General features: G+C 40.8%; 1 protein-coding gene across 11 annotated transcripts in view; it reads right to left on the bottom strand.

Moving 5' to 3' along the window:
• Positions 1-18,842, bottom strand: part of ATF2 (activating transcription factor 2) — a 185,134-nt gene that overhangs the window by 149,293 nt on the left and 16,999 nt on the right. For 6 of the 11 annotated variants that reach the window (XR_004539519.1, XM_033945185.1, XM_033945183.1 and 3 more), the window contains exon 2: positions 8,910-8,981. Coding sequence is in view for 8 of the 11 variants with exons in the window: in XM_033945185.1 (XP_033801076.1) it covers positions 8,910-8,957 (48 nt within the window). In the remaining 3 variants the exon portion in view is untranslated. Of the gene's footprint in view, positions 1-8,909; positions 8,982-10,276; positions 10,375-18,842 lie in introns of those variants that run through there. The other 5 variants (XM_033945189.1, XM_033945191.1, XM_033945184.1 and 2 more) reach the window with 2 other exon arrangements.

Raw genomic sequence — 18,842 nt, 5'->3', positions numbered from 1 at the left:
ACTTGGTAGGCACGGGACATAAGGAAGCCACGAAACCAGTTCAACACCTCTTCCCTGATACCAATAGCGTCTAGGCATTGTAGCATTTTCTCATGGTCTTCATGGTCTACTAGATTAAAGGCTGAGCTCATATCAAATTGCATGATCAGGGCATTGAGGCCCTTGCTAAACAATAGACGCAGATTATCTAAGATAGCCGCAATTACTGTCTCAGTACTGAACAAAGGTCTAAAACCGGATTGAGTTTCATGTAAGAGAGAGAACTGATTAAGATATTCCATCAATTGGGTGTGTACCAATCCCTCCGTGATTTTTATAATAAATGGAATGGATGCTACTGGTCTGTAGTTGGTTACTAGTGCTGATGATTCTTTACTATTTTTTGGAATTGGGGTTATTATTATGTGACCGTTATTAGTGAGGAACTTCTCATTTTTTAGGTTGTGGGCTAAGTAGTGCAGCAACGATAGTTTAAATTCTAATGGCGCCGCTTTCATAATTTCTGGGGGACATAAGTACAGAACGCAATATGATTTAGAGTATTTGTTTGTATAGTTTGATATAATTATTCCATTCTAAATCTTGAAAGGAACTCCAGAACATGTCTGCTGGTATTTCATTTCCTTGTATGTTAGCTATTTGATGATCACTAGGGTCATTTGTTGAACAGTTGTTTCTTAGGTTTTTAATTTTTGAATCGAAATGCTGTGCTAAATCATTCGCAGAAGGTAGTTTAATATTGTGCACGGGTTGAATGTAGTGTGTGGTGTCAAATAAATTTGTGATACGATCCAAGATGGCCGCGGACAACAGTCAGTGAGAGAGACGCTCTCAGAGAACTGTGTTTGCATACCGGAGCGCAGCGATGCCGAAAAGGAGAAGGAAAAGCGCTGCTGGAGCCTTGCGGCGCTTGGAGACTCCCTCACAGGCAACGATTGATGATTTTCTGAGACACCTTCAACAGGAACCTTTCGCGACTGGGAGTCGCCCGCTGGAGCCACGGGCATTGAGTGAAGCCGCCGTGTATCTCCCTGGGCTGGAATCCACGCTGAGCCCAGACGCTAGGACCCCGCCTCCACAACCGCAGAGTGCCAGCTCTCCATGGGAGGACAGTCTGCCTGAGGTGGTGGACTCTATGTCCCGGGAGGCTATCTTGAGTTTGGCACTGGATGAGAGCTTGTCTGCGGGGGATCCATTGGTGGAGCAAGAGGAACAAGGCGTTCAGGAGGGAATCGGAACAGCTGGACAGGATTCAAAGGCTGCAAGTATCTTTACAATTACTAAACACATTAATGTTATCCTGGACTCGCTATGGGATTTAGTTGTGACTCTGGGTCAAACTTTGTCACCCCAAATTAAAGTTCTAGAACAGAAATTCCAGGAACAAAATGAGGATATAAAAACTTTGAAACAGGATAATATTGCAATTAATACAAAAATTGAAAAAATTGAAAATGATTTCTTGGAAGTTAATAAGATTCAGTCCACTATAATCAGAGGCAATCTGAATCTGAGAAGGAAGATGGAAATTTTGGAGAATAATAGCAGAGCTAATAATCTTAGAATTTTAAATTTTCCCAAAATATCCTCAATCTCAGCTAAAGAAATGTTAAAAAAATATTTTCAGGATATACTTGATGTCTCAGAAGAAATTTTTCCTCCATTTTCAAAAATCTATTATCTTCCAATGGAAAATCAGGAAAGGCAGCAATCCAGGCAACAAAAGGATCAGGAGCAACAGATGGACTTAACAACTATGCTGGATACTTCATTGAAAGAATTAGTAAGACCAGCTACATTGTTGGCCAATGTAGTATTGCTGCCAGATAAAAACTGGATATTAAAACTATTCTTCAAGAACAGACACAAGGAATTTCTAGGTCAAAAAATCCAAATATTTCCGGATGTGACAAAAGAAACTCAGAAGCGAAGAAAACAATTTCTGTTGTTAAAACCAGGAGTAATTGCAATGGGTGCAACTTTTCTTTTACGATATCCATGTAAATGTTTAGTAAAATATAAATCTTCTAACTACATATTCTTTGAACCCTCTCAGCTGTCGGGATTTCTAACCATGAAACGTCTTGAGGGGGGAAATGCGATAACAACTGCAATTGAATAAGAGAAAATAATTTTTTCCTGTACTCACTGAAAGTTGTCTGCTTTTCTTCAACAGGATATGTTATTTCCTTTCTTTTTATATTGATTCACTCATTTGAATTTTGGATCGCTCTATTATGGGACTTTAAAGATTGATTAAGTTGATAATTTTACTTTAAAAATTTTGTTGTTGTGATATTGGAATCCATATCTTATTCATTTTCTGTACAAGAAGTTTATTTTCTTGTTTAAATTGTTAAAATAATAAACAAATAATAAAAAAAATAAATAAATAAATTTGTGATCAAGTTGAACAGCTCTTTTGTATTGATTCCTTGTGAACCAGTGCAAGATAAGTTGATTTTAGTACAGTAGAATGCTTTACGTTTGTCTTTTATCAGTTGTTTGTTACAGTCTGCCAATTCTCCTGTTTTTTTTCAAATTCTTTCCAGTTGTCTTGCTAGTTGTTTCATTTTTAGAAGTTCGGTGTCAAACCATTTGTTATATTTATTTACGCTGCCTTTGCTATTTCGTTTAGGGGCAATTTTATCTAAAATGGATGTGCTAGTTTTCATCCAGTGATCCCAAAAATCGATTTCTTCACCTATCTCCGCTTGCAGTTCCTATTGTGACCAATATTTTTCTGGATTAATATAGCCTCTTGTGTGATGTTCTTTTTTTATCCTCGGACATATTTTAGATTTTAGATGAGTCCTGATTAACTTTAAATAATAAGTAAAATGGTCAGACCAGATATCGTGACACCAGGTGCCTTCAGATAGAGAGATGGTAGGGTCTAAGATTTCCTTTGTGGACATGGCTACCACATCTAAGTGATGGCCTTTTTCATGTGTTTGTATGGATACAGGGAGATTGTAATTAAGTAGGGATAGAAAGTTTTTAAACTCTTTCTTATCTGTATTGTCCTCTTTATCTAGGTGTATGTTTATGTCTCCTGCGATGATATTGTAGGAAGGACTAATTGAATTATGTAGAACAAATTCACAGAAGTCCTCTTTGGCTTTTGGCCAGCTTTTCAGTGGGACGTAGAATAATATGCAAGATAGGGATTCTTCTAATTCATTGTTACTGATTTTACAGGCTAAAATTTCTAATTGATTAGTCATTTTGGAATCCAATAGTTCGAACTCAAATCCTTCCTTAAGAATAATTGCTAATCCTCCTTTTTTTCCCTCATGGTTTAGCGTAAGGATTTTATAATTATCTGATAGGAGATCAATTATTATTGGATCATCTTTAGACAATAGCCATGTTTTGGTTAGAAAAAGGCAGGCTATTTGCTTGCTGATGATCCAATCTTTAATTAGAAAAGCCTTATTCTCTGTGCATATCTAGTTTTAAGATATGCACAGGGAATAGAGGTGGCTGTGATAGGTTTGGTAGAAGTAGCGGTTCTGATAGGTTTTACTTCCCTTATTCTTTTTTTAAGGGTTTGTTGATGTCTTCTTTTATTTGAGATAACATTAATGTGATTTATCATGTCTTCTTGTGGGTTAATGATGTGCATGATTGATAGATCAGGGTAGTGGATTGATCTTAATTGTGGATAGAGCGAGTTAACATCTTTGATGCTACCGCTTATTAGATAGATCAATAAGATCAATAGGAGATTCATGTTTGCAGGGTAGTGTGTTTTTTCCTGTCGCAAAAGCTATATTGTTTCCCTAATATTCTCGATTTATGGTTTGTTTGGTTGTTAGGCAGATTGATATAGTTCTTAAGATGGCACAGGTGTAGCTAGTAGTTGGTAGTGGTGGTTGAGTTGGGGGAGTTCGCTATCACAGCTTGAGCCATACATACGTCTAATACATGTGTTCAACAATCATTCTTGCGTCTAATATGTGGGTTTAATGTATGTGTCTAGAATATGCATCTAGTGCATGTGCCTAATACATGCATCTAATGAATGCGTTTAATGTGACTAACACCTGCGTCCTATGCATCTAATGCGTGCGTTTAGCAATCACATATGTATCTAGTACAAGCATCTAATAATTACACATGCCTCTAACAACTACACATGCCTCTAATAGTTACACATGCCTCCAACAGTTACACATGCCTCCAACAGTTACACATGCCTCCAAGCCTCTAACAATTACACATGCATCTAAGAATCTGGCAAGTAAAGTGTGGACAGCAAAGATTTGGCAGAAAGATAAACCTTAGCAAAAACCTTAGTGGGCTGTCGGTATCGGTGGTAGTAGGCAGGAGGGCGGTAGCAAGTGGTTGGCTCTAGCTGCTGTGGGTCTAGGGTTCCCAGGCCGCTTCTGGGGGCAAAGCACGCTCACACGCCCGGCCTAGTGAGGAGGGAGGCGGCTTGGGAGCCCTGAAGTCGTTGGACTCGGCGTGGGACGCTGGAAACGGTGGGGGACAGGCGGGAGGACAAACTGCCCTGCAGATCTGAGAAAAATGTGAAATCTATGAGGCTCTTCGTCAGCTTCGGTTCGTTTTGCGCTGGATCCGATCTGTGAGGTCGCTTCACAAAGGCGCGCACTAAGGCACATGCGCCTTTGCCATGCGCCTCAGCCGTGTGCCGAATGGCTGCACGCTGTTGGCGCTGTTGTTGTTTTTAAGCTTATCCCCGCTGGCTCGGGGGAGGAGCAGGGCGGTGCTTGCACGCCCTGCTGAAGCAGGCTCCCGATTGAGCTGGTCAGCCCGCTAGTTTCGGTGCCTACAAAACGGCGCTGGCTGTGTGTCAATCACACTTAGGAAAAACTTAGGTGATAGTAATGTAGGCCAGGGTTTTAAAGGCCTACATTTTCAGAGAATCACGCATAGCGTCATCTACTAGGGATTCCATTTTTTTAAATTAGAACTTTTTAATGCAAGACCATCTCTACTTCACGAAGCAGGTGAAAGTCCGCCTCTCATTTAAAGACTTTCATGCATGACACAACTAGCTATCTAGCCACACACACACACAAAGACCAACATTGGTTCCATATATTGCAGCAGGACTTACTTAATAACCATACTCTGAGATCAGCTGTATGCACCTTTTCTGATTACATGTGCAATTTTTCCTCAAGTTAGTCATCCTTATCTAAGCTCCTGTTAAATTATTTGCACTTCTACTTGTACCCTCTCTGTCTATTAAGATATGTGTATTGTGTCGACATTGTAAATAACATACTATGCCGTAATGTGTACTGTTACTTTTGTAAATGTTTATTGTCTGTTTCCAGGTTAGACTTGCTATACACAATCTTGGGTAAATTCTTTTAAAAAAATAGTTAAAAAGTCATAATAAATAATAAACCATTGATACATCATGAAGTAATGAAAATAGCAGATGACAAAGCAATACTGCAAGTAAAATAGAAAATATAATCGAAAATCAAATGTTAATGGACACTGTTAATTAGCTCCTAAAAGCAAGGGAGGGAGGAATAAGAAAATTGAACAAGATGCAACAAACCATAAAGAAAAACTTTTCAGATTATTTTATAACAATGACAAAAAAAGGCTGATCATCTCTATCAATGATAGCCCCAACATTGATAGATGCTGCTCCTTCTGATGGGCTGCTTTGCATCAAGAAAAGTTTGCAGTTGAAAAGGATCATATTCTGTAATTTAACATTTACAAGGAAAGTCAAAACCTGAGGACATAACTGCTTCCTTCCTTCCTATGTAGATCTAACAAGGTGAAAAAAAAAATCCAGATTCTCTGTCTCCCTTATCCCCCCCCCCAAAAAAAAAAAAAAAGGAATTAACATTATGAAAGTAATCATGTTCGGGTTTTGCTCAAAATCAAAAGTTAACCAGCAAGGTAGATCTTACCACTTCATCAGCATTCTAGTAACATCCAGGCTATGTGATGACAGCTGACCTTGATCTTGCCAGCTTCTGAACAGGATCTATGTATAGCCTCTAAAAAGATAATTAACCTTATGCAATGGAGCAATAACCTCTTCTAGTATTGTAAGATCTCAAAAGGATACTTTTTATATAACCCCTTAGGACAAAATCAAAACCTTTGAAAAATTAAAAAACATAAGTTTAGGTTTTTGTATGATTTTGCAAGTTTTCAAAATGCTAAGGAATAAAGATTTTATCATTATTCAAAGGCAGTATTGACAGACTGAAATAAGATCATTAGGAATTACTTTTCCACAGAGAGAATGGTGGATACATGGAATACACGCCTGGGAGAGATGGTAAGGACAACAACAGTGATTGTTTTTATCCTTTGAATTAAAAAATTGCATGGCATATTTGTTACAGTATAAGCACTGAATCAAAAGCTAAATTAACTGACCTTTATGCTTTAAACAGGGCACAACGCGACAGAGCTGAATGGAGTAGCAGATAGAATGCTAATCACAATCAGTGCAAACTGTTATTTATCTAGAAGCTGATCCATTCTCAGCAATGCTGTTTGAATTTGCCAATGGAACAGATGCCCCATATCTTTTACAGATGAGGTCTAAGGACAGAGCATGTGGGGAAAAAAGGAACCAATATATGATAACCCCTTAGACTTGTACGAATTGGGGGTAGGGGGAGCGAGTTGTTAAAACACATGCGGATTGTGAAGAATTGCAGGCGGACCTAAGGAAATTGGAAGACTGGGCGTCCAAATGGCAGATGAAATTTAATGTGGACAAATGCAAAGTGATGCACATTGGGAAGAATAACCTGAATCACAGTTACTGGATGCTAGGGTCCACTTGGGGATTAATGCCCAAGAAAAGGATCTGGGTATCATCGTAAACAATACAACAAAGCCTTCCGCCCAATGTGTGGCAGTGGCCAAAAAGGCAAGCAGGAATTATTTAAAAAGGGATAATTAACAAGACTAAGAATGTTATAATGCCCCTTTATCGCTCCATGGTGCAACCTCATCTGGAGTATTGCGTTCAATTCTGGTCTCCTTATTTCAAGAAAGATATAGTGCTAGAAAAGGTTCAAAGAAGAGCGACCAAGATGGTAAAGGGGATGGAACTCCTCTCGTATGAGGAGAGACTAAACCGGTTAGGGCTCTTCAGCTTGCAAAAGAGATGGCTGAGGGGAGATATGATTGAAATCTACAAAATCCTGAGTGGAGTAGAATGGGTACAAGTGGATCGATTTTTCACTCCGTCAAAAAGACTAGGGGACACTTGATGAAGTTACAGGAAAATACTTTGAAAACCAATAGGAGGAAATTTTTTTTCACTCAAAGAATAGTTAAGCTCTGGAATGCATTGCCAGAGGATGTGGTAAGAGAGGATCGTGTAGCTGGTTTTAAGAAAGGTTTGGATAAGTTTCTGGAGGAAAAGTCCATAGTCTGTTATTGAGAAAGACATGGGGGAAGCCACTGCTTGCCCTGGATCGGTAGCATGGAATGTTGCTACTCCTTGGGTTTTGACTAGGCACTAGTGACCTGGATTGGCCACCGTGAGAATGGGTTACTGGGCTTGATGGATCATTGTTCTGACCCAGTAAGGCTATTCTTATGTTTTTATATTCTAAGTAGCTTGATTATGAGACTAGTGCTTTAATGATCACTTTGGGTGACTAAAAATATGACATCTTACAGAAACCTCTATGGTCCATATACTGTATACTCATTTATAACTTAATTATGGAAAATAACCAAAACGTCAGGAGATTTTAAGTATTGCAACTTTATGACAGAGGCAAGTCCACTCTGTAAGAAAGCATAGATATATAATGGCAGACTGTTTTGTACGTAGACTTCAAATAACATTTGATTAGGCCAAATATTTGAGCAGACTGAATAGACCATATTAGTCTTCATCTGCCTTATTAACTATGTTACTATGAATATTGGCTACAGTTCCCTCCAGAGCACTAATGAAGCCTGAACTTGATTCAAGGGCTTAATTTCTGTACAGAATCTGGTTAATTTCAATATCTGAAATCATCTAATCTAAGTAAAGCACACCACAGGGCGTCCAGAGTCACAAGTGGTGGTTTAATCAAAAGGGTAGCCATGACAGGAAAATCAGAAGCAGCAAGTAAAGATAAAGCTTTCACCGAACTTATCATTGAGGCTCTTTATTCTACCATTCTTTCAAGTACCCTGGGAGCAGTGGTTGATTGCCCCCATGCTTCAACCCCTCCACAAACAGTGGCTCCTCCAGGGAATTGAGAAGAAAGGAGGGCAGGAGACCCACTAAGTGCCTAGGGGGACACATACTACATGTTGAGAAACTCTGGGCTATAACATACCCAATGTTAGCTTTCTGAAGTTGTCAGAGGCCTTGACTGTCATGGCTTTCATAAGCAAGTTCTGAACTGGTTTGGCAGGACCCAAGGAAAGGAAATTAAATAGGTAAGTACAAATTCTACCTTCCCAATCATCCATGCCAGACCAGCCCAGACAAGTGGGATGTGCCTGTGTTCAACCCAGATCATGTCAGAGGAAAGAGGAAGACAGGCAAAAATATCTGGAAAAGTTAAGAGAGGCTAGCCGAGTAGTCAGGAAAGCAAAGATGCAAATGGAAGAAAAAAAAGCTGACATGATAAAACAAGGAGATGAGACATTTTATAGCGATAGGAAGAAGGGCAAAAGTGGCACTATGAGACTCAAAGGTGAAGGGGAGAAATATGTAGAAGCTGATAAAGAAAAGGCTGAATTGCTTATATACACTTTTTGGTTTCATGATTATCAAAATTCTGAGTTTCCATTTATTTTCATATAACATAACTGCTACACAAAAAGTATGCATACAGGTATCTGCTACACAGATACCTATATACATACATGGAAATGCATCCATATATACAGTATAGTGTAATATGTTAAATGTGCCCACAGTATTCACATCTATTTACCTGACCACATCCAGGTGCAGTACATACAAATGGTTTGTCATCACTCATATTCTACAGGTCCTTGTATATTACCTGCAAAGAAACAATAACATATGCATGTACAATTCTGAAACATTATTTATATCAAGTCATTCAAATTAAAATTATATTGATCTTTTACTGTTCTACATGTGATGCAATGTACATGTAAGTGTTATTGGAACTCAAAATGAATCTTTAATTTTCTATTTACTCCTAGAATTTTCATTTAGTTTTCTAAACCATATTGTGACATCATAACACTTTAAAATCGTTGCTCCCTTTGACATCATAGTTTGGTCAGTAGATGCTGTTGCTGTGTCATGACTAAGATTCCTTGTTTCCTGGGACTGTGAACATTACAGTAGAAGCAATACTTCTAAAGAGGTTCCCCAGGATACCTCTTACCCACAATGAATATGTATGATACATATTCCAATGCAAGTGATACATATTCCAATGCAAGGGCATGCTAGTCTTTCGAAAGCATATTCCTTGTGAATACACCAAAAACAAGATTTCCCCATTGAATATGTATGAGATCTATCTGCATGCACTGTTTCCACTGTAAGCAAATAAATCTTATATAAATTCATTGTGGAAATCCTGAAAATTTGACTGGGCAAGGACCAAGATTGGACACCCTTGAGTAGGGGGTACCAAATAAACAGCTAGAGAAATATTGTTCTACAACAATCTGAGTCTCTGCCACTTGGACAAGGAGAGGTCAAGTGTGAGAATCAACACAGTCTTCTGCAACACAGCACTATTAGATTATTTGTTGTTTACCTGCAATTACATCACTTTCTTTTCCAGAGATAAATAAAAAAAAGATTTGACATCGATATGTGGACATTTAAGAAAGAACTGAATATTTCATGGAGTGTCTTAATTTTTTCACGACTGAATATACACACACAAAATATAATCTTATTAACAATACTAATGGTTAACCACAAAATTAAACTATACTGTATGCTTCTCAATATTAATTCCTACCAGAAAATCTGGCCTTGGTCACACATGCAGAGCAAAAATAACCCCTATGCAAATACAGGACCACAAATTAAAAGTACTAATATACACAAACGAAGCCCTAAGATGCTAGACTACATGCAGTACGACACCAGAGAAATAGGAAGAAATTCATTTCTTCCTGAACAGTGCAAAATATAGACAGCAGATTTTTCTCAAAATTGACACATTTCAATATATAAGTGTCGAGGCTAAAACTGACGTGGCCAGCGATATAAAAGCCTAATGCGGCTTGAAAATAAAAACATTTTCCTACCTTTGTTATCTGATTTTATTTTTCTAATCATCTTTTCCCAGTCTCTGATTGAACTTACTTCTGTCTGTGCTCTTAACTGTGTTTCCAAGGCCTTCTTATCCATCTGCTGTTTTTCTCTCCTTCTTCACTTTCCAATCAACTATATAGAACGGGGTGCTGTAGTTTGTATGAGGAGATAAGTAAAGTATACTATAATGTATACTGAGGTATGAACAAATGGAACTTACTCTGATATATATGAAAAATACTATATGTCTCAATAGATTGATCAACTGTTATCTTGAACGCTCAGAGATATGGAATTCTAATGGGGAGTGACAACCCCCCCCTTTCACAGAGTTCATCGTCCAGTCATTGCGTTTAAATCATATGATCAATCTCTGAGACATAATGATATTCTCTTTCCCCTTATTACTATATTACTCCTTTTTTCATTTTGTTTAATGTTTCTTTAAAAAGGTTGCAAAAATCAAAAAATTCACAAATCCTATGAGAGTCTTCACTTAGCTTAAACTTTGCCAAGGGGTCTCAACGTGGCCCCGTTTCAGAATCTGCTTCAGGAGACCCGAACGAGAGCTTCCAGCTCTTCCGATACATATAGCTCATTCAGTAAGAGGTTCTGCTGTGATTCTTGCAATCATTTCGTCATTTAAGCTGATCAGTGCTTGCGCAGTCAGTTATACCTTGGACGCTGCCGCGCAAGCACTGATCAGTTTAAATGACGAAATGATTGCAAGAATCACAGCCAAAGGTCACTCCAAGACAAAAACAGACAGGTTAAGGCAACACAGACTGGATGGAATCCAGAAAAAGCACTTCTTCACTCTGCAGAAAACAAAGAGGTATCGCGAGCTGGAGTCAGGCAGGAAGGCACTTGCACATGCAAAGTTTCTTAAAACTTTTTATTTTTATTCATTTGTTACAAATTATATATATAACAAACTCAGGAAAATCATCATAAACATTTACAAAAAGGCAAATAAAATCATTCAATGATCTAGCCCAATGGTATTCAACCTAGTCCTCAGGGGCCACCTGGTCAGTTGGGTTTTCAAAGTCTCTGTCATCCATATTCATTGTGGATATCCTAAAAACCCGACTGGCCATGTGGTCCCTGAGGACTAGGTTGAATACCACCGATCTAGCCCACATTATCTGGCCAACAGTACCATCCTTATAGCAACATAAATTTAGTAAAGGAAAAACAACTAAATAGGCAGAATGTGGCATCTATTTCTATATGTTTCTTCAATTATCTTCCCTAGTTAAAGATACCAAATAAATCTAGGATATTGTTTGAACCGGTTTATCTTTTAGAAAACCTTCTAACTGGACTGGATCTAAAAAGAAATACTTATCACTTGCATATTAAATAAGGCATTTACAGGGAAATTAAGGAGAAGGTTGTGCCCACAGCCAAGGCCCTAGGCCTGAGTGTTAGGAACTGCTTCCTCTTCATTTGAGTCTGCTTAGAGACATCAGGAAATATAAGAATTCTTTGGTCACAAAACACAGCCTGTTTTTTTAGTAAACTATAGTTTCAAAATAATTTGTTTCTCTAACTCTGTCTTGAAAACTACCAAAAGTATAGCACGTTTTATTATTGTGTCTTTAGATGATTCTAGAAACTGAGAAAGATCTAAACTATCTAGTGAGACTAGTTTATCAATTTCCCTTTCTGCTCCCTAGAAGCCCTTGGAATATAATAGAGGTTATCAGGTTGAAAATTATCCACCTCAGAATATTGCAAAATCTCCCTCATGTATATTCTTACTAGCTCCAAAGGAGAAAGGAAATGTGTGATCGGGAAATTTAGGAAACAAAGATTTCTAACTCATATAGTTCTCCATTTTTTCTATTTTTTCATGAAGCTGTACACTCTCTTTAATGTTAGATAGAACAATGCTTTGTAAGTTACCCACAGACTTATCACTTTATCCAATTTACCTCCTAATGATTATCATGCTCATTCATTTTAACTGTTACATCTGAGGAAAATTGACACAATTTCAAAACTATGCTTTGAAGAGAAGAACATCAAGGGTTGGCTCCTTGACCATCTGGACAGGGGTCAATCCATTAGTTTTCACCTCACTTATTTGCTCAACCATATTAAGTCCAGTTCAACCAGACATTTGAAAGGAGGAGACTACATCCTCAACATTGGAGGATGTCTTTACTCTTCCAACAGAAGTTAACGGCTGGGGAGGTGGTGAAGGGCCCCTCCTGAGGAAAGGGAAGCTGACTGCATGCTTAAAGTTATTACATTACATTACATTAGTGATTTCTATTCCGCTTGTGTCTTGCGGTTCTAAGCGGATTACATTAGAAGATGGCTGGTCATTTCTAGGCGATGACAATACAATTCTTTACATTACTTTACAAACTTTGCATACCTAACTTTACATAACTTTTCGTACATAACTTTACAAAACTTTACATGGGATTACTTTGCATTACTTTACATTATCTTTACAGTACTTGCATAACTTACATTACATAGCATAACTTTATATTACAGAAAAGCTAGATTCTGTTTTTTAAGTTGTTATATCTGACGTTTTGAGATATTTGGTGGATACAATATTTCCAGATATGAATTGACTTATCATCAATTGCGACTAGATTAGATGTTGCCTGTGGAGAGGAATTGAAGGAGGTTGTGAAGGGGATAGAAGATGATGGTAGATTATATTGTTGGGATGTGTTTTTTGAATAGTATGGTTTTGATATCTTTTCGAAACGCTTTATAGTCAGTAGTTGTGATCAGCAACTTGGAGATGGTGAGGGTCAATTTTCATGGCCTGTGTAGCAAGTAGGTTGTCATCTAGTTTTTTGCGTCTTGTGCCTTTGAGTGGGGGGTAGGTGAATGGGATCTGGGTTCTCCTTACTCTGGGTGAAAGGTTTCGGTGTAGGCGGCTGTTTAGGTAGAAAGGTGCTGTTCCGTTTAGTACTTTGAATAATAGACAGTATAGTTTGAATTGGGTTCTTGCTCGTGTCGGTAGCCAGTGAGAGTCGAGATAGGCATTCGTGATGTGATCATATTTTCCTAGCGAATAGATGAGTCTGACAGCTGTGTTCTGTACTATCTGTAATTGTTTGATCATGTAAGTGGGGCATGGTAGATAAAGGCTGTTGCAGTAGTCTACAAGTCCTAGCACAAGTGATTGGACTATGATCCTGTAATGTACTTTGTCAAATAATTTTCTTATTTTCCGCAGGTTGCGCATGGTGTAGAAAGCTTTTTGGATAGTTTTGTTGGTATGAATCTGCATTGTGCAGCACCTGTCTATCGTTACTCCCAGAATTTTGAACGAGGGCTGTATTGGGTATTTGATTGCATTTGCCACCAATTCAGATAAGGTTGGTTCTTTGTCTTTTTCTAGCAGAAGGAATTTGGTTTTATCCGTGTTCAATTTCAGTTTGTGGTTCGTCATCCAAGTTTCTACAGTTTCCAATGTTGTTTTCAGTCGTCCTGATGAATTGGGGTCTTGAATATTGAAGGGGAGAAGGATTGTTATGTCGTCTGCGTAGCTGAATGATACTATATTTAGGGTGTCTAGGGTAGTGCCCAGTGAGGATACGAAGAGGTTGAATAGTATGGGCGATAATGGAGATCCTTGCGGTACTCCGCAGGGGTTTGACCAAGGGTCCGATATGAGATCTTTTGACTTTACTTTATATGTTCTAGTTTTAAGGAAGCCTTGGAACCAGTTGAGTACCATACCTGAGATCCCTATGGCGTCTAGTATCTGGAGTAGTATGGAGTGATCTACTAGGTCGTGGGACTACTAGGTTATCTGCTCTTCTATCCCTGGTGGAGATGAAGTCAAAAGATAAACGGTCCATGGGACCAGAACCTGAAGTTTGAAGATGAAGTTTAGCTTTTCTCTTGCCCATGGTAGAAGGGTTAAGTCTCAGTCCTCTCACAGTTCCTCATGGGCTCTGAAGGGGCTCGTCCTGCCACATACTGCGGCTCCCTCTGGTTTTTATCGGATCTACAAGGACACCTCCATCAGCGCAGGACGCTGGGGGGCTGCCTGCAGAGCTGGTAAAAGTTAGTGCTGCTGGCGGCCAAGTTTTTAACACTGTCCGTACCAGGCTCCATGGATAACGCCACCCATGTGTGACAATATGCTGCCTGCTTGTCCTAGGATAGGACAGACATGCAAGTATGTCTCATGCATATTCATTAGGGATAGCCTGAAAATCTGACTGGCTGGGGGTCCCCCAGGACAGGGTTGAAAACCCCTACATTAGAACATTCAAACAACATAGATATGATGCTAATTCTTTTCTGTAATACATATTAAGTCTGCAGATTGACTTGGACTCTATAAAAAACAGTGTATAAATAACATTTATTTTCATTTTCTAAAATGGCTAAGAAGGCTTGAACTTTTGTTGTATAAAATTATCATTTTAACGGGATGCTCAAATATAACTTAAAATGGTCTTTAAATGTGGAGGGGCATAATAAAAAAAAACATCCAAAAGGAGGTTTTAAAAAAAAATAATGGCCTGCCTCTACGTTCAGCTGTTTAAACGCCCAGACCACCACTACGTCTAAACTTACACCATATAATTAACCTAAAAAAAGCCTAAGTCCCAAATGCCCAAAACAAGGGCTTTTAGGCGAAGGAGGAGCCAGTCCTTAGCCTAAAAGCTGGATTCTGTAACCGGTGTTTGTCAAAAACAACATGGGGCTTAAGCCCTCCTACCCGGCGGCACCCCCATCCCCCCACAGATTATGACCGGGCAGGAGGGAGCCCAAACCCTCCTGCCCGGCGGCACCCTTCCCTCCACCCCCCTCGCCGATTATGATCGGGTAGGAGGCAAGCCCAAGCCCTCCTGCCCAGCGGCACCCCCAGCCCCCCCCCCCCCGCCGATTACGATTGGGCAAGAGGGACCCAAGCCCTCCTGCCCAGGTGAACCCCCTACCCCCACCCCCACTAAGATATGGGCAGGAGGGATCCCAAGGCCTCCTGCCCACGACGCACCCCCCTCCCACAAATGCCCCCCGAACCCCCAATCGGCACCTTCACCGACCCACAGGAGGGGCCTAAGGCTACTGGGCTGATTCCAGTTGGCCCAATCGCCTCAGGCCCCACCTGTGGGCGAGGTTTGAGGCGCCTGTGCCAATCAGGCCCTAAGACCAGCCATTCCTGGAATGGCTGGCCTGCCGGACGAATGGGCTTGGTACCCGTCCGTCCGGACATTGTTTAAAGGTACGGGAAGGGGGGTCTCGCGGGTCGGCAGTTGGGCCGATCGGGGGTTCGGGGGGCGTTCGTGGGAAGGGGATGCGTCGAGGGCAGAAGGGCCTGGGATCCCTCCTGCTCTTATCTTAGCGGGGGTGGGGGTCGGGGGTTCGCCTGGGCAGGAGGGCTTGGGCTCCCTCCTGCCCGATCGTAATCGGGGTGGGGTGGGGGGGTGCTGCCGGGCAGGAGAGCTTGGGCTCCCTCCTGTCCGATCGTAATCGGCAGGGGGGGTGCCGCCAGGCAGGAGGGCTTGGGCTCCCTCCTGCCCGATCGTAGAGGGGGAGGGCTGATCGCTGCAGGAGAGATGGCTCATCTCTCCTGCCGCGATGGTGATCGCCCAGCTCCCTCCGAACTGCGGCATTTCGGGGTGAGGATCACCAGCAGGGGAGATGCCCTGCTGCAATGCTCACCCTGAAGTGCCGCGGTTCGGATGGGGGTGGGCGATCACCATCACGGCAGGAGAGATGAGCCATCTCTCCTGCAGCGATAGTTGCAGTAGGCGGTAGGCAGGTTTCTGGGGCCGCTGAGCTGCAGCGATCAGCTCAGCGGCCTTTTTTGGCACTTATACCTGTTTTAACTTGGTCTAAGTCAAAATGTATAAGTGCCGACTAGACAACCTGCCTAAACTTTTGGTTATACCTGCTGTACGCCTAGGTGTAAGTCGGCCCACCTCCCACCCTTTCCCCTCCTCTAAAAACGCCTGTTTTCGCTCTATGCGTTTAGAGGCAGGGGAAAGGCCTAAGCTGGTTTTAGATATGTCTAAAACCAGCTTTGATTATGGGTACTTGGACGATCAGGCTTTTTGATCGTGCAAGTACCCTTTTAGGCCACTTTTTAGACGTTTGGATTTTTTTGATTATGAGCCCCATAATGTTTAAAAATGCACATAGTTGAAACAGCAATGTATATAGCTAAGTCACATTCAGGAAAACGCTGCCATGCATTCAGTCTTTATCCAGAAAAAAATGTGTGTCAGAAAAACTGCATGTAGAAACTTTTTTTTGCAAAAGGAAACAAAAGCCTAGGGTAAATAAAATAATGTACTTTGAACAACCTATAAATAGGTTCCTAATAAAATGTATATGCTTTTATAAACTGTAGGTTAGAAAATTGCGTCATCACACCTGCTATCATCTGATCAATTACGGTACCTTCTTTCCAAATGAAGGAGCAAGATTATAATTGTAAAGTACCTTTGTAATTAAATAGTTTTTCAAAACGGCTAGCCAAACACCTTAAAAGCCTAAATAAAATACATAGGGGCTCTGCACATAAAGTACTTATGAAATCTAATGGATGTAGTGGTGCCAAGTAGATTTAAAGCCAAGTGAGACAGTAGGAGCTAGTCTTTTCTGCTAGAGTTTCTATTACTTTAACTTCAGTATTTTTTCCGTTTGCACGATTTATTTTTCGTGCTGGAATGGATTGTCTTGAGGTACAGCTCATGCTGCGGGAGACTGTAGACTCTTGAGGAAGAGAGTCTGCTTCCAGGGAGTTAACTGCTTGGTAGTGCACCCACCTGGACAGCCTGCATTCAGTTTGGGAACTCAGGGACTGTTCCCTTGGGAGCATAGCTCATCTCAGGTTAGTCCACTAGCGGGTTTGAGCACAGACTGCGTGGCGGTCTATTCAGGGTCAGGGCCATCTGCATTTCTCTCCCCATTTTGCGTTTGTAGGATCCAGAGGGGGTTAAGGTCTTTGGCTGGGAAACTGGGCCCGAGAGGCTGTCAGAAGAAACAGGCAGTCCAGGTTCCAATGCTTGATGAGGCAGAGGATCTCCCCGACGCTTTTACAACTTCCATCTTACAGCTTCCAGCACACAGCATGGCACAATGAACAGGCTGCCAGCCTGGCAGCTTGATTCAGGGGGGGGGAGGGGGGAGTGTCTCCAAAATTGCATTTTGGGTGGTTTGGGAGGTTAGTCCTGGGTCCCACCACCTAAAAAAAATCCTAAAATTGCCATTTTTTATTTTTCGGTTTGTCTTTTGGCACCAAAATCGCTGCTGCAGAAGCCATCTTGGACTTCCCAATTTGAAATAGAAAGCTTCTGCCTCAAAATACCTCGTTTTTGTTCAAAAACTGGTGGGATGGACTGCTCAGGGCAGGATACTGTGGATACATGCCCTGTTTGCAGTAGATGGCTATCAGAGGAGCTACTGACTAAAACAGGCTCAGCAGTTCCTTGAGCTGCTTAATAACTGTGATTAAAAAAAACCCTAAAAAAAAAGAAAACACTGCAAAATAATAAAGTAATAAAGGGAGAAAATCAACACGACACCTTCATGCTCATCTGCGGAAGGAAGAACTGAAGGGAGTAGAAGACTTGGCAGGAGGAGGAAGAGCTGAAAAGTTGTGATTGATATCTTCTGCACAAAGCTCATAAGCAGGAATGGACAACCCTATCGTTCAGCATATCATCCCTATTGCACTAGAATAACAAATTAGAATAGCGAGGCAAGAGAGCTGAAAAGATGCGAGAAAAGCTATGAATGAGGAAAAATGTGCTAATAAAGGGAGAAGAAATGGATGCTGATAATGAGAATGAGAATAAAATAAAACAAAAAAGATTGTGTGGCAGCAGTACTGGATATATATGAACATCTGATCATGGCACCATTATCCATACTGAAAAATATGTATCTTAAGAATATTCATGAGAGAGGTTTATTACTCTTTTACTAAGATCTGTGTCTCTCCCAGTAGTGGACAAAGTTTGGTTGTCGATGTAATGACAGACTGAATGACAGACTGGCTTTGGAGTAGCCACAAAGGTCTGGTGAAGAATGATGGGCAGAGGCTTAGACTCTGTGAAAGATAGCCAGAATTTCATTTTTCTAGTTCCATTACACCAAAAGGAGAGAGTTTTATCTCTACAAAAAATGAAAAGGGAGCTGAAGAGGAAGGAAGCAAGCTCCCTCACTTTCAGTGCCTGCCAAAGGTTCTAAAGTACAGTGCCTCTAAAGGTGCTTTCAGCATTTCAGGACCAAGCAGTGAAGAGTATCCCTGCTCTATATAAGTTTCTCATGGGGAAAGAGCTACAGGTGTGAACAAGTATCCAAGTAAGGATGGCAAGAAGCAAGTCAGGTTCTTATCCAGAGTTACCCAGCTATGGGCAAAGGAAAAAGAAGAAAGCCACCCAAACAGTGCTGTCTCAAGAAGTCCACAGGCCAGATTTAAGATTTTGGCACCCATGGGAAAGACAAGACAGCAGATCCCAGCAGGGCTGTGGAGTCAGAGTCGAGGAGTCGGAGTAAATTTAGGGTACCTGGAGTCGGAGTCAGAAGTACAAAAAACTGAGGAGTCGGAGTCGGAACATTTATCTACCGACTCCATTTTTGAACTTGGCATACCAATCACGAGCGATTC

Source organism: Geotrypetes seraphini, chromosome 5 (genome assembly GCF_902459505.1).
Source record: "Geotrypetes seraphini chromosome 5, aGeoSer1.1, whole genome shotgun sequence".
NCBI lineage: Eukaryota > Metazoa > Chordata > Amphibia > Gymnophiona > Dermophiidae > Geotrypetes > Geotrypetes seraphini.
The sequence above is the reverse complement of the archived record's forward strand: the minus strand, read 5'-3'. Positions and strand labels throughout refer to the sequence as shown.